The sequence below is a fragment of the Cygnus olor genome, chromosome 1, assembly GCF_009769625.2.
Source record: "Cygnus olor isolate bCygOlo1 chromosome 1, bCygOlo1.pri.v2, whole genome shotgun sequence".
NCBI classification, from domain to species: Eukaryota; Metazoa; Chordata; class Aves; order Anseriformes; family Anatidae; genus Cygnus; species Cygnus olor.
Window position 1 is genome coordinate 72076855 of NC_049169.1, and position 15223 is coordinate 72092077.

General features: G+C 42.5%; 1 protein-coding gene across 3 annotated transcripts in view; it reads left to right on the top strand.

The window, feature by feature from the left end:
• The window catches only part of CDPF1 (cysteine rich DPF motif domain containing 1), a 26485-nt gene continuing 11262 nt past the window's right edge, over window positions 1-15223 (top strand). The window contains exons 1-5 of one of the 3 annotated variants that reach the window (XM_040564524.1): window positions 1-143; window positions 184-226; window positions 3629-3726; window positions 10569-10692; window positions 12946-13057. In XM_040564524.1, the coding sequence (XP_040420458.1) occupies window positions 10580-10692; window positions 12946-13057 (225 nt within the window). In that variant the 5' untranslated portion in view covers window positions 1-143; window positions 184-226; window positions 3629-3726; window positions 10569-10579. Of the gene's footprint in view, window positions 144-183; window positions 227-3628; window positions 3727-10566; window positions 10693-12945; window positions 13058-15223 lie in introns of those variants that run through there. The other 2 variants (XM_040564508.1, XM_040564514.1) reach the window with 2 other exon arrangements.

The window sequence follows — 15223 nt, forward strand, 5'->3', positions numbered from 1 at the left end:
GCCGGAAGTCGGCGGCGGAAGCGGCGGAGCGGTGTCCGTGTGCGCGCTGTTGCCGTTGCTGGCCGCAGCAGCGGGGCGCGGGGGCGCCTGGCGGGGCGGAGCCATTGGATCAGGGGAGTGTGTCCGCCCTCCCCTCCCCTCCCCTCCCCTCCCCTCCCGGCCGGGCCGGGCCGGGCCGGGCCGGGCCGGGCCGGGCCCGGCCCATCCCGTCCGTCGGCCGAGACAGGTGGGACAGCGCGGCCCGGCCCCGGCCCCGGCGGTTCATTTGTTGTATGAAACCCGCGGCCTCTGTGCTGCAGCCCAACAGTCGCGGAGCGCTTTGTGGTTTTGCGAGGAGCTTTGAGCTGAGGGTGGAGCTGTGGGGTGCAGCCCTGGAAAGGGCTGCGGAGAGGTTCTAGGGAGTTGTAGGCTGTCTGAAGGCAGTACGCAGTGCTGCTTTGGGGTGTGCACAGGAATGGGCGTTAAGGGCTTGGGGGAAAGCCTGTGCCCTGTGAAACTTTAGCGTTTCTGGTACAAGCTTGCTTGCACCTGACCTAGTTGGTTTTGGGATCACAACTTTGGACTGGGAGGGCCGTAGAACTACAGAAACAGGGAGGCCAGAGTGCCTCATTCAGAGTACAAATTGCCCCTCAGGTACTCAACTCCCTTTTAAAAATGAGGAGGAAATGAGAAGTTTGCAATGTGTACGAGAGGTGGTAGCACAGTTTCTGAATCTGCTCAGAGAACCCCAGAGAATACCTCCATATCTCAAAGGTGCTAAGGGTCGTCTATTAAGAAGAGAGATTAATCATGTCTCTAAGGCACCTGGGCTGGAAGGAGAGTCTATGAACACTGCAAAGTGACATCAAAATAAAGCCAGTTGTGTCTTTAGTGTGATGGACTGAATAATCTCTTAAGCTGTCTTCCATCTGTAGGCATCTGTGAATCAAAAAATTGGATTTGTGTCCTAGTAGTTTGTTATACCAGTGTGACTCCTAGAAAACATACTGAGTGTGACTCATGTAATCATTTAGGTTTTGAAAAGACCTCTAAGATTATCTAGACCAACCTTTAATCTAGCATTGCCAAGCCCACCACTAAACCATGTCCCAAAGCACTACATCTGTGCATTTTTTGAAGACCTCCAGGGATGGTGACTCAACTGCTTCCATGGCAGCCTGTTCTAATGCTTCACAACCCTTTCAGTGAAGAAATTTTTCCTAATATCCAACCTAAACCTCCCTTGGCGCAACTTGAGGCCATTTCCTCTTGTTTTATAACATGGTGCTTGGGAGAAGAGACCGATCCTCAGTACTCACATATTTGTGCATTAGTTAAGATTTTTCCATTAGTACTTTTCCCTGCTCTGATTTTACCAATATAACACCTTGGAGGGACTGGTAGACGTATGCAAATGCGAAGATACCATATGTTGATTAATTTCCCTTGACTGGTCTAGTTCGCAAGGTGTACTGATACGAACGCAATTTTGTGACCATAACTAATGCTACATGAAGGTGTTACAATACTTTAGCTATGTCCTTATAATTAAAGTGATAAGAAATTAAATATATGTAAACAGAACTTAAGTCCTTCATGCTCCAAGATGGAATGTCAAATACATTGTTTTCCTCATGCATTAATTTCTGAGGTAAAGGGAGAAATTTGCTGGGCAAAGTAGCTGTTATAACAGAAGGATTACTTTATATCTCATCTCAAATACGGTAAGGATGTACATCTCTACAAATAAGGCAGAGTTGCATCATCAAGAACACTGGAGAATCCCCTGAAACTTCTACTCTGCACAGATAGAGCAACCTGGGGTTGCTTGGAGGTGTTCTGACTGAAGAAGGTTTTTATTTGATGGCAATAGTAGGAAAAGATTTCAGTTATCAACCTGACTTGGAATGGAGACTTGCTCCGCAGACTTGTTGAGGCACTAAACAGAAATAGTCTATACATTACCTTTGCGCTGGCCTTTTTGCTAAAGGAGAGTGTTAGCTGGCACAAAAATCAATGAACCAAAAAAGCTGAAATAAATGAACCAAAAAAGGCTGAAATTTTTTTTTTTTTTTTAACCCCCTCAACCAGTATAAATCATGAGTGGGGCAGTGATTGTTTTGTAATGTTCCTTTCCTCGATGCTTGTTGAAAAGAACCCTTTTTACCTATTCTTTCTGTTTTTTCCTTTTTATTGGCCAGCTGAACCATGAAACATGCTGCCTCGAATAAGGTCATCTTCTAACTACCTAATAATTCCCTGCTAAGCCTTCTTTCCCCTCCTATTACTTTTGTCATAATTTTTCTATTTCTCAGTTGTTACTAATTAAACACAGGTGTATGCATATGTGCGAAAAGGAAATGTGCGTTTAAATCTGTAACATAAACTTCACAGCATGCTTAAGTGGTATCTGTAGCTGTATCTGATACTTTTACAAACTCTTGACGTAAACATATGGCTTATAAAATTTCTATCAAGACACCATCAACTTTGCTACTTAACTAGCTCTACTCTGCAGTTCAAACTCTTCTCCTGGACCTCAGTGAGGTCTTAAGCCCCATTTACTTGTTGAACAAAGAGATCTGAAGGCAAAGAAAAGCTACTTAAATATTTATGGCTCATTGAGGTTGCTGCCAATTGTCATTGGATTTTTGAGCCTCTAGGGCAGCAAGACACAACTACCCTGATTTTGCACATCTGTTCTCCTTGCATATGACCCAGTAGGAGCAGACCATTCTGTTGTGGTGAATTCTAAGATCCGTGCACCTTCATCCACCGTGAGATTTGTCAGTGTGAAAAACCTGCCTCCTTCCTGTTTCACCTGTGATGAACAGAGCAGGAAATTTGTCCAAAAGAACTTCTGGAGGGGAAGAGCATAAGCGCGCATGCTTGGCTGACAGGCTGTGCAAAATACAGAACACACACACACAAAAAAAAACCAGACTGTCTATGGTAAAAGATGTCTCCCACTGTCTGATAACAAATATCATTTCTCTGTGTCTACAGAAAATCATGGAAGTGAGCCTTGATGTTTATTTAGTGAGAGTATCAGGTATTGAAAGAAACAAGTTCAGCCTTAGCTTCTGTACGTGTTTTTAGGCAAAGTAATCCAAGTAATGGTTGGAAGCAAAGTCTTTCAGAGAAGAGCAAAGGGACTAACTGGAAAACATGGTAAAAATTCATGGTGGTAGTGCCTGGCTGATTTCATGTTATTTCATATCGCTACATGTCAGGAAAAGAATTTACTACATGCATAAGTGAGGAAGGCTTGAAGCTGCCAGCTCATTTCTGAAGCTCTGATTTGCACTGTAATTGGAAAAAAAAGGAAGTTTTAGAGCTCCCACCAAGTACCCTGGAAAAGAAAACTTTCTAAGGGTTAAGTGGGAGTGGGCTTCATAGGGGACATCTCTCACTTTGTTGTTTTTTCTAATGCTTGCTGTTCACAACAGCTGGGACAACAAAACTCGAGGAATGCACCTCTCAGGGGAAGAGGATGTGCTTACAAGAAGGTGGGGGGGGGCTACGTGCATGAGAGTGTTGTGCATATAGTGGGGTCAGGACTTCATTCTGTATTCTCAAACTTTCTTGAAGCAGGCAGTATGTACCCCGTACCACCCCACCCCAACGGTTCTGTGTTTTCTTTTTAAAGGTTTTGCTTTTCTCCGTCACGAAGTCCTCACCTCATCGTCAGTCCTAACAAACAGAGAGCATCAGCTACATTTTACTGGAAAGAATTCTCTTCCCGTGGTATGTTAATGTGAACATTTTGCTGGTCACAGGAAAGCTGGCGCTGGCTGTCACAGTAAGGACACTGCAGCATGCAACCCCATGTAGTAGGGGATATTTCCTTCCAGTACCAACTTGGCTTTCTGCAGAGAGATAAATCACTGAAGCTATATTTAATTCTTTCAGGATTATGTCAAGTTGCAGTGTCTTATTTCCCAATACAGTTCCCTTCTCCTGCATTTCCACCAAATCTTAGTGCTCCTATTTTAGGCTATGTAGGAAAGTGTTGCACTAAGTTTAGATTATGCTTAACCATGCTGATACTTTCACTGGTACATGTGTGGCCCACTGTAACTTTTCTTAAAGGACAACTTAAAGGGAAGCATCATCACATATATTAGTAGAGCCTTACTACCTTCTTCTTCTTCCCCACTATGGATATTAATCTAACAAAGCTGTAATTGGGAGCAGCAGTTTGGAGGGAGGACAAAATCAGTTCAGGACTGGGTAGCCTATGGCTGTAGCATGCTTACTTATTCTGGTTACACCAGAAGGGAGATTTAATGAAATCAGACCTCAGGTCTGTTTTCCCTCTTTTGGCAAGGAATAGCTGTGATCCAGAAGTGGTGTTATATTAATTGTGTTCACCTCATTGTTTGGGTGTCCTATGTTACCTCGTCTCCACTAAGTCCCTGTAACTGCTGTGAGAAGAGAAACAAATTTCCTTGTCCTTCCTTTAATTAATTTCTAGGCCATTTTACTTATAGAATGGTTAGCATGGATGATAATGATGTGTGATAAGATTTGCACTCTGCTTAGGAAAGCCAGTTGGGAGAGTAGAAGAAAGAGTAGTGAGGGGAATTGAGCAAAAGAACAGAAGAGACCATAGATAATTTCAGGGCCCAAGGAGGGGAAGGAAAGGAAGAACTAATGACCCTGCAGTTCTCCCTCTTCAAGGTTGTTCTGCCACACAACAGAGGTCCACCACTCGCTGTGCTTCTGCAGACAGACATGGAGAGATGGCTTCTACCATGCGTGCTTGGGCAACTTGCCTTTATTTTATTCTAATTCACTCTCACTGCACAATCCACTTAGTGGGGCTTTTACATCTGAGTCACTTGTAACAGCTGGTTTGCTGAAAAAGGAATCCCCAGCAGCTACTAGCAGCAGTACAGCCAAGCAGCAGGGCTGTACAGTTCCAATGTGTCCACTAGAGGACAGTGGTATATACCCGATAATTGGTGCCGTGTTGCAGCATTCCTGAGTGAAGCTGTTAAATTCTCACCTAATTTGAAATTCTTTATTAAATGCGGTCTAATTCAGAGCTGGCTGGCTGCTATGTTCCAGTAAGGAGTAGTTGGGCCAGTTGTGTCGTGTTTCTTTTTTTTTGTTTAAGTGATGGTTTCTCAGCTTTGTTAAATCATGCATTTTATTAATAGGTGCCTTTTTGAGATTAATCTTATGTTCCTAAAACCTTTTTACATTAGGAATATTTTTGATTTGCTTGTCTATATTATTCCTTTCTTTCCTCTGACACACTTCCCTGTTCAAGCACTTCTCTCCAAGTGTTTAGAAAACATGCTTTCATATCTCTGGCCACCTCCAGGGCGAGCCCTATAATGTAGCCCCTGGCAGGGCTGTTTATCCTGCTGCCACAGGGAGCCCAGGCTAGCTGTCATTAAACAGCAGGGCTTGGGGCCTGCTAGAGGGAAGCCTGTGTCCTTCTGTGACATCAGTTCCTTCAGAGCAGAGGGAGCATAGCAGTACCAACACCAACCTCCTGGCCTGAAGGGAGAAGTTGCTGCAACAAGTCAAGGCTTAATTCAGTCAAGTGATCTTTGGGAGAGGTAATAAGAGTAGAAGTTCCAAATGGCCATGCTTGGTGAAATTGCATTCCTGGGCTAATTCCTTACCCTGAGCCCAAGGTAAGTCAACTCAGGAAGAGCAGGGAGGCAGCCAACAGGTGACCTAAACATGCCTTCAGGGCAATAACATGAAAGAACTAGGGGGAGAGAGCTGTTCACGCGGGGATTAACTAGCAGTAAGAAGGTTCTGCTGCTTCATCTGTTAGCTGGGCAATTGGGCTATAGATGATTTTTCTGAAGGAGGTGAGTGTATTCTTGGTGCTGAAGTGTATTTAAATTTATATCATGCCAAATGCTTCAGAATAACTTGGCATCAACCAGGCTATGAATTCAGTGGCTCCTAGCCTTCCAGCAGAGAGCACTCCTTCCCATTGAGGGTCAAGCTGTGAATATTTTAATAGGTCACCATCATCAACACTGGATATGGCAGGAAAATCTTGGCAGGAAGAAGAAACGGGTTTAATTGGAGAGGATTAAAGGTGTGTCAGTGTTGGTTTTATTTGACATCCCTTCCGACCAAAGTCTGTGTTTGTAAGCAGTTTGTTTCTTGCATAATTACTCTAGTTTATTGGTGATTCAGAAATACACAAGTCTCCTGTGGAGTATTAAGGGAGGCTTTAACCTTTGCATTGTAAAGACTTGTGCTAACGAGGTTTCAAGCAAAGAAAATCAGATTACTTATCTGTGCTGCTACTTTGCCACTGACCCTGACAATTTGGTGGTGATTTATTACTTCTGGCATGCCTTCCAGGCCTGTTAGCAGAATGCTCCAAGCAGAACTGCCCTGAAGTTTTTAGGAGTCCCTAGAGAACCGGACTGGGAGCCATTTCCTCCATCCATAGGATATCGTATATCAGTCACAGCATGGAGAAACACTGTTACAGCACTGCTGTCTAACCTGCACCTTTCTTTTACTGTAACTATTTCCTCAGTATGGCATTCAAATCTGTGTGCTTTACCTTTTGCCATGACACGTTGGCCAACCTCATGCGTCCTGCAGCATCCTGGGCTTGACTTGGCAGGTTTCTGCCGAGCATGCTAGTTCAGTGTTTGCTTCGTAATCAAGCGTGTGTGGGTAGCTGTTGTTCTTTTCAGAAGAGCTGTGCATGTGCTTCAAGTAAGTATGTGTTTAAGTACCTTGTGGCTTACAGCCAAAATGTCAAACCCTTGGCAGAATTTGGTTCTAAACAAGCTGTTCTTGAAGATTTTTTCGGTACATCCCAAACAGCTAGACATGTGACACGTTACTGGGACAACATGCTTCTTCAAAAATTCCCAAAGAAAACAGAAACATTTGGTGCCATTACTAGCAAAGATTCGAGTCACTTGAGGTCACAAATTTACCTGTCATGATTATAACAGGATTAGCGTCCTTGACTTTTACCTCCTCAAGAGATCCTTCATCCTGTAATTGGTATATACTTGTTGTCTGTCAGTGTCTGTCTATCTTGACTGTGGTTTTATCCCAGAATTGCTTTTGTGCATTTGTTGTCTGACATAAAAATACGGTTCTTTAATTGCAGATGAGCTTTTTGGAAGTACCAGAAGTTTTTTGTGAGTAGGATTTTTCTGCTTGCTGGTTTAGACTGAAGCTGTGAAGCACATGCATAAACTAAAAGTTTATTACATGTCATTAAAATTCTTTCTTCAGAAGGAGAATGGCTTTACTTTGTTATATAGCAAACTTTTCTTCCAAGTGGGAGCATTCACCCTGAAATCTTTGTGTGTTAATTTCACACCTTGAGTTAGTGACCTTAACTTTCCTAAGTGCTGCTGTGTAGACAAGCTCTCAGGACAAATGCCGTTCCCAATGAAATAAAACTTGGTACAGCTGTTACTAGTGACTTACAAGCTTGAAGTAAAATGGAAAGCGTCATAAATTCATCTGTGCCTTGCAGGCAGGATCATATGCTTTTCAATTGGCATAGCCAAAAATCTGTTTGTACATAGATATCATTCCTTCCCAGTGGTAGTCAGTGAATAGATTCTCTTCTACATTCCAGTGGTCTATAAGAGAGCAGGTGTCTCTGTATCCAACACACTTCAGCTCTGAAGCCAGGGCTGTTCTTTTGACTTGGAATAAGGACACATTCATTCCAAAGTCTGTGATACGAACTGCTATAAATATCCTTTTTTGTTTTTGTTTTTCTTAGCGTTTTGCTTTATTTTAACAAAACGATCACTGTGATGGTGTTCTCTATTTAATTCAAAAAACTTTCCATATTCTACCTCTATAGGGTTAATTATTTCCTCTTTAAAAAAAAAAAAGTCCAAAAATTGCATAGTGTGCTAGACTGAATTTCATTCAGACAGGTCTATGTCTTGGTATTGCTACTGACTGCCAACAAAAAAGGTAACTTTAGGTATGTTTGTGGGGCTTATGTTTTAAACCTAAAATGTAAGGGTCAAAAAGCAGGCTTCTTATTTGAATTTGTATAGTTTGAAGAATCACAGTTTTAATATACAGGGAGAAATATGTTATTATGTACACACTTTATATCTAACTGAAAAATCTGAAAGCACTTAGTTAAATTTTCTCCACATCCCTATGAGGTAGGTAAAATACATAATATCCAAGGTTTACATCACTTTGCAAAAAATGTAGTTGCCTTAGGTATTCAAGAGTTGTGTTTATTTATGAACCTAGTACCCAGCCCCATTTGTGTTACATTTGAAGAACTCCCTGTATCACAGAAATGCCAGGAATGGCAGTGGAAAGGCTGGTGGTAAAGGAATGACAAGGTAAGGGAGATTATTCACAAAGTTAAGTTTCAGGATTTAACTGGGTAGGACTTTATGAATTAAGTGTCTGTTATGAAGCCTCTGTAACCTCTGAGGATCTTGGGGCTCCCTGTTCTTCTGGAATATTACATGACAAGTAGTCACAGCTCTACTTCACCTTGCCCCCAAATCACCTTAGCAGCATATGTCTCTAAGGATTCAGTTTCACCACATAGGGTGAGCAGAAATAGCAGCTTACTGTCATTGAAAGGGGGAAATACAGGTCCCTCATCTCAGCCCTCCCCTTCTGGCAGTGTAGTTGTGCTTCTTATCTTCTACTACTGCTAGCAGTTGTTGGATTCCTCTGCAAGCCAATTTATCACACAGCAGGAAAAAAAAAAGGCATTGAGGGAAAAAAAAGGGTAGCTCTCTTATTTTTGACTACATTAGTAACTGGTGTGTTACAGTAAGTGAAACCATAGACTGAAGTATTTGATGCCAGGTATCAGCTGCCCACTCTGTATGTTTCAGGGTATTTCAAGTCCTGTCCTGTAGAGTGAATGCCCATTAGTTGGGTGTTCAGGTCAGGGTGTTCAGGTCAGGGTGTGTTAGGTGTGCTTTTGGAGCACATATTTCATGTGAGCTCTGTCTGAAACTGTCCGGTTTGTGTGCTTTAAGACTGCTCTGTGATGCAGACCAAGTGGGGGCAGTCAGGCAATTAATTCCCAAAGAACACCCCTGACCTAAGCTGAAATATAAATAGAGACACAGCCTTAGTGAACTGAATCAGCTCTGCAGGGGAAGGGTATGTATGGAAAGCTAAGAAGAGGGGGAATGACCTTCTGTCCTTAGGCAGCAGGGAGCTGGATGTCAGCTCAGCTGTGAGCATGGACAGTGTAACTGCTCAGATACTGTCCAAATCTGACTTCATAGCATCCACTTTTTGAACAGCTTGATGCCGGTGCTGATTCACTTGAAAAAAGATGAGAGGTTTATAGCTGAAAGCTGTATGCTGTGCAAGGCATGAGGGCATTAGCTAAAACTTGACTTTTCTTACTAGCTGCAGGGTGAAAGTGTCCATGCAAGATAATGGTGCAGGTGACCAAAGATACCTGATTTGCAAGCAAGTGAACATGTTTCATTCATGGATAGGTGCAAGTTTTGGTCACGGACGTGGTTAGCTGTGTTTGATCTGATCATGCATACACAAAAAAGTCAGTCCTAAAAGAATACGTGCCACACCACACTTTTTGAAAACTGCACAGTGTGACTCTCAGATAGTGGAATCAGTGAAGGCTAAGCTCCCAAATGGAAATCCATGGCCAAGATTTTAAACAAGTAGTATCATAAACACCAAAGCTGATGAAGCACAGCTTCTGATGTTTTCTGCCTCGTATTGATAAATACACCTTTGTAGTGGGTGACCGAAATCTTTCAGTCATCTCATTTCAATCTCTCATTTATAGAAATATACGGGTATCTTCAATGAAGGTAAAGCAGAGTCTCCTTCTTCTGCCTATTTTCATAAAAGGTATAGGACCCAAACATTTTTGAGAGTACCTTCTCCACTGTCCTGTGTGGTTTGAATGGGCCAGTATTCTACCTAGATACAGGGGGATTACACAGAGAATCAGTAGGGTTGGAAAAGACCTCCAAGATCATCTGGTTCAATCACCACCCTACCACCAATGTCACCCACTGAACCATGTCCCTAAGCACCAGGTCCAACCTTTCCTTGAACACCCCCAGGGACGGTGACTCCACCACCTCCCTGGGCAACCCGTCCCAGTGCCTGACTGCTCTTTCTGAGAAGAAATGTCTCCTCATTTCCAACCTGAACCTCCCCTGGCACAAGGCCTCCCCTGGCCTTGAGGCCATTCCCTCTAGTCCTATCACTAGTTACCTGTGAGAAGAGACTGACCCCCAGTTCCCCACACCTTCCTTTCAGGTAGTTGTAGACAGCAATGAGGTCTCCCCTGAGCCTCCTCTTCTCCAGACTGAACAACCCCACTTCCCTCAGCCGCTCCTCACAGGACTTGTGTTCCAGGCCCTTCACCAGATTGAAGTTCTAAGTGAATAGGTGAACTTTTATATTTAGACTCCTACTCTGTAATTTCTAAGCCTGTCTGAGGAATTTAGAAATTTAACTGGGACATAGGAAACCAACTTAGTTTGGGAGAAAAGATGTATTAACAAGGGTTTAAAATAGTCAATTTTCTGTTTAGTTGCAGGCATGTACTGCATTTTGGAGCTGTAAGATTTTTGCTTTTCTCGTAGGTGACTTAAAGATGGATTCTCCCAAAGAACCTCAGCCTACAGGAGAGTTCAAATGTCAGCTATGTGGCTTAACAGTTCCATACACGTACTATGGGCAGAAACCACCAAACACACGCTCTATCGAGTAAGTACAGTCTTTCACATTACAGACTTCATTTATGCTATGGGCATCAGAAGCCTTGTGCTGCGGAGTGATGTGCAATGTGTGAACCCAGTAATATGCCATACTGACCCTGAATAGGAGGTTTAGTACTTAGTAACCTCTTTTTTTCCAAAGGAAAAAAACAAAATAAAATTTACAGCATTGACAGCAAGGACAAATACCAACTTTATGATCCTGCTTCAGCGCCATGCAAAGATTTGTATTTAATGTATTTCCTAACCCTGCTGGCCACCCTACGATTTACCTGTGCCATAATTTACTTACTAGAATAATGTTGACTGTGTCAGCACAGCATTTCTGGAAATCACCCTTTCCTCGTGGCCATGTCATCTGGGCAAAACATAAACACTGTATGAATTAAATATGTATGGTAAATACAGTTTTTAAGAGCTGTTTGGCATGTGGAGTTTTGAACAGCAACGCTTTCTTGCATGAATTAGACAATTATTTGTCAGATTGTATGACATTAAAGAGTGGCAATTTAGTACATAGCTACATTTTAGGAGATTCAAGCCTTTTTCATCTCTGCCAAGTAGGGATAGGTTGACCAGAAAAAATGCAGTTACTACTTTGTCTGCAGACATCAAACTCTCCACAGAACAAAACAGCTTTAAATATGTGAGCAGCTCTGTTGAGGCCATCCCAGTCAACAAACCCATCAGGCAAACATGGTCAGGAACTCACTGGAACTGGAAGTCAGGCATGTACTCACCCCACTCAGTGTTTCACCCCACTAAGACTGCTCGCTTTTTTACAAAATGGAAACAGCTGTTGGTCACCACCTAGCTGGGCTGAGATCAGATGTGTTATCCTTAAGCAAATGTATTTTTATCATTCCAAATCCCATCGTGCTACTGTTTTTCCCCTCTTCCACTCAGAATAGCAATGGACCCCCTTTGATCAGGTCCTTTCATGGTGTGAATCAAAGCTGAACATGAACCTTAACTTTAAGTTATCCAAGCTCAGTTTTAGCATCTCGGCTTTATTTGAATTGCTGGGATTCAAAAAGCAAAAGAATAATGCTGAAGCATAACATTTTTGTATGTACATCGAAGAAATAGCTTTGCATTTTATCTTTATTGACTTATTTTCTGGTCCACTCATGAGGCCTAATTGCAGTGCTGCAGGAAACATATGCCAAACCTGAAGACTTGTAAAATGGCCTGGACTCTGCACTGATGATAACTAGATTAAGACTGAATCTTGCAAGGGGAGCTTTGTAAAGATAATCCAGTCTTTGTACACTAGAAGACTTGTTGAGAAAGTGATCTGCCATGTAAAGATCCCTGATCCTTCCTAACAGTGGAAGGCTTAAGCCCTGCCACTTTTTCTTTGAGTGGAGGGAAAAGGAGAAAGGAATGCACTTACAGATGCACGTGTACATACATGTGTGTGTGTACGTAGGCAATTAAAAGGTAGTATGAGTTAACAGAATACCTTTTAAATATATATTGTACTCCACATTACTACAGAATCCAAGCTTGATGCAAGAATAAGCCAGCCTTGCAGGGTGCCCTGTGCAGACAGACACCCAACAGATTTCTGCAGTGTTTTGCCTGGAGCTCCCAGGAAGAATAATGCCTTAGTCTTTCCCAAGCAGGTTGCCAAATTATTAATAAATGTGCTCCCTTGTTACCCTGAAGCAAACAGTACAGTCTCTGACATAAAGTAAGAATATTTCAGATCATTGTAATGTTCTGTGCTAGTAGGTCCTGCTAGCAAGAGGTGGGAACCATAGCTTTACAGCACCAACATAATTAAGAGCAGTAAAAGCTCTTTTTATTTTATACTCAGATGCAGACAGCTTCAGAAGAGAAATCCTACTTAAAGTTGTGCAATTGAGATGATAACTTGACATGGTACTGAATCCTTTGAAGGAGTGCCTGTCATAAAAATGGACTATAAGGAATACGTGAAGGTGAAACATCAAAAAAAACAAACCAACAACAAAACTAATAAGGCAATGTTGAGATTATCACCAGTTACCCTAATTCTGGAAGATATAAATTGCTGTATTATAGGACTGAAGGCAGTCACAGTGCTGATTGTGAAGTGGAAGGGAGTTGCATAGCTGCTACATTGCCTTGTGCAACACCAGGCCGTGCAAATCAAGAAGAGAGGGCTACCACCTTTTCAGCCTCCCCAGCTGCCTCCTTTCAACTCTTCCCATACTGCGAGATCTACCTTTAAAAACATGACATTCTTCTCTTATAGGCTTTTGGAAGACTGCTATGTCATGAAGGATCCTTTCACACCTGCCAAAGAAAAAATCCTCATCCTTGGGTCTCTGTGCAGTTTGTGTGGCCGATCAGTGTGCGTAGGTACAGTAAGTAGCAATCAAAACAAGCTTCTTCAATCACTTTTTGTTCCAGCACTGGTGATCTATCAGAGAAAGAGCAAGCAACAAAAACCCAGAGAGACTATTTTTAAGGCAGCCTAATTGTATGTTCTTGTTGATTCCCCCAAATAGAGCTTTTTGTATAAAATAGAAATGATCAGCAAATTTAAGTGCGCCATTTACAGAAGAGCACAGTCTAGCTTCACAAAAACAGTTCATGCTCTTTCTACTTTATTAGCACATGAAAATGAAGGGGAGTTCACATATTTCTTCAAGACCTTTAGGTTCCTTCTTAGAGTATATCGTACTATACCAATGGTAGATTTTTCTTCCTTAAAGGGGTTATAAACACCCATGGATTATTAGGTTTGCATTCACAACACAGGGTTGCCATCCAATTTGCAAAAGCGTGGATGTAGAAAGTGAGCAGGGAGGATAGTTGTGCAATGCTAGGATAGCTCTCTGAAGAAGAATGAATTTGAATAGCAGCCGGTAGGCAACCTTAAGCTATGGAATCTGAGTGCAGTCCAGAAAGGTGGTGTAAAATTACAGTTGTCTTAATAACTTCTCTTCAATGCCAAACTGGTCCCTTTGTTTGCTGTGAGTTCAAAGCAAAAATGAAGACAAGTTGTTACACAGTTATCAGTGTCTGGAGGCTGTACTGTGCTTCTTTGAGGCAGCCAATGAATTGGGAAAACTCAAGGTTCCACTCTTTTCCCTCATCAAGCCAGTTCTGTGGCTGAAAGAGACTTAGGACTCGTGCAATAGCCAGATGCATGTGTGATTCAACCCATGAGGACATGTCATCGGATTGTTTACTTGGACAACAGCATGCGTTTGTTCAACCAGACACCACTGTGTCAGCACAGATAGCAGCCAGATCCTGGCCTTCTCTACCAAAGTGGTTGTTCTTAACCTGGAGCAATGTGCTTAAATCACATGTGCCTTGGTGTCAGCTAACGTGTCATCTTTAGCAATTTTCAAATACAACCTTTTCAGCCCATTCTCTGGCTGCAGTTGCTAGGGGCCAGCTTCAGTGACATGATACTTGATGAAAGTAGTTGGCAGCATGAGTTTAAAACAAACAAAACAACAACAAAAAATCAGATGTGCACTTTGTAAAGGTGTGGAATTTTTTTTTATGGTTTCTGGGGGCCAGTTATAATTGGATGAAGGTAGGATGAAGAACACCTCTGACTTGATCAGAGCAAGAGGTGAGATGGTACGGACAACTGAGACAGTTCATATGCCAATGCCTGCCAATTTCTGTGTTCGGGCTAGTGGAAATTCTCTTGAGCAAAAAACAAAGGGTCAAATTACACTGACAAAATTTAGAGGGTTAGACAGACACAGCTGAAGAAAATTGGCACTCTTGAACAAGTTTAGGTGTTAACCTAACTTGCAGGGAGGTAGTACTAAGGATAGATTTGGTCCGCTGCACTAAGGAGAGCGTGCAATAGTACCTTTCTCCTGATCAGGTTTGTTTCCCTTTTCTGAAGTCACTTCTGTCATTTAAATGAATGAAAATCACCAAAAGGTCAGATTAGAGTTTGCAACTGAGACTTGTTTTTCTTTCTGGAACTACCTGAGGATTCCTGTGGGAATCAGATGAAGCCCCAGTGCTTTCTGGTTTTTGATAGCTGGGTCAAGTTTCCAGAGGCAACAAGCTTAGGGCAGTTGTGTGCGTGTGCACTGTGTGGAGGCAAAGCTGGTATGTGAACAAGATCTTCCTAGTGCCAATGTCCCTGTCTTGGCTGGTAGCTGCCTCACTCCCACACACAGCCAGAGGAGGAGCAAACATACAGGCAAGTACAGCTAGCCAGATAGTTTGGGCTTGTGAGGTTGATTCCTGCCGTAACAAGTCAGGTTTATCCCTCCTTTTTAGCAGCATGGAATTAGTATCTCAGGCACATTTGGGGCAAACTTGAGCTCATTTCGCTATTTGCATTCCCAAATTAAGGGTGTTGACTTTATGAAGGATTTAACAGATATTTTCAAGTCTGACAATTAAATCTGTCAGAAGTTCTGAGTTTCAGCCTCAGTATCTTCCCACACAGTGTGCCTTTTCTGAATGAAGGTGGGCCTTTTTCTTTTAAAAGATTTATTAAAACTTTCAGTTAATCTAGGGCATGACTGTATGGAGGACATTAGCAG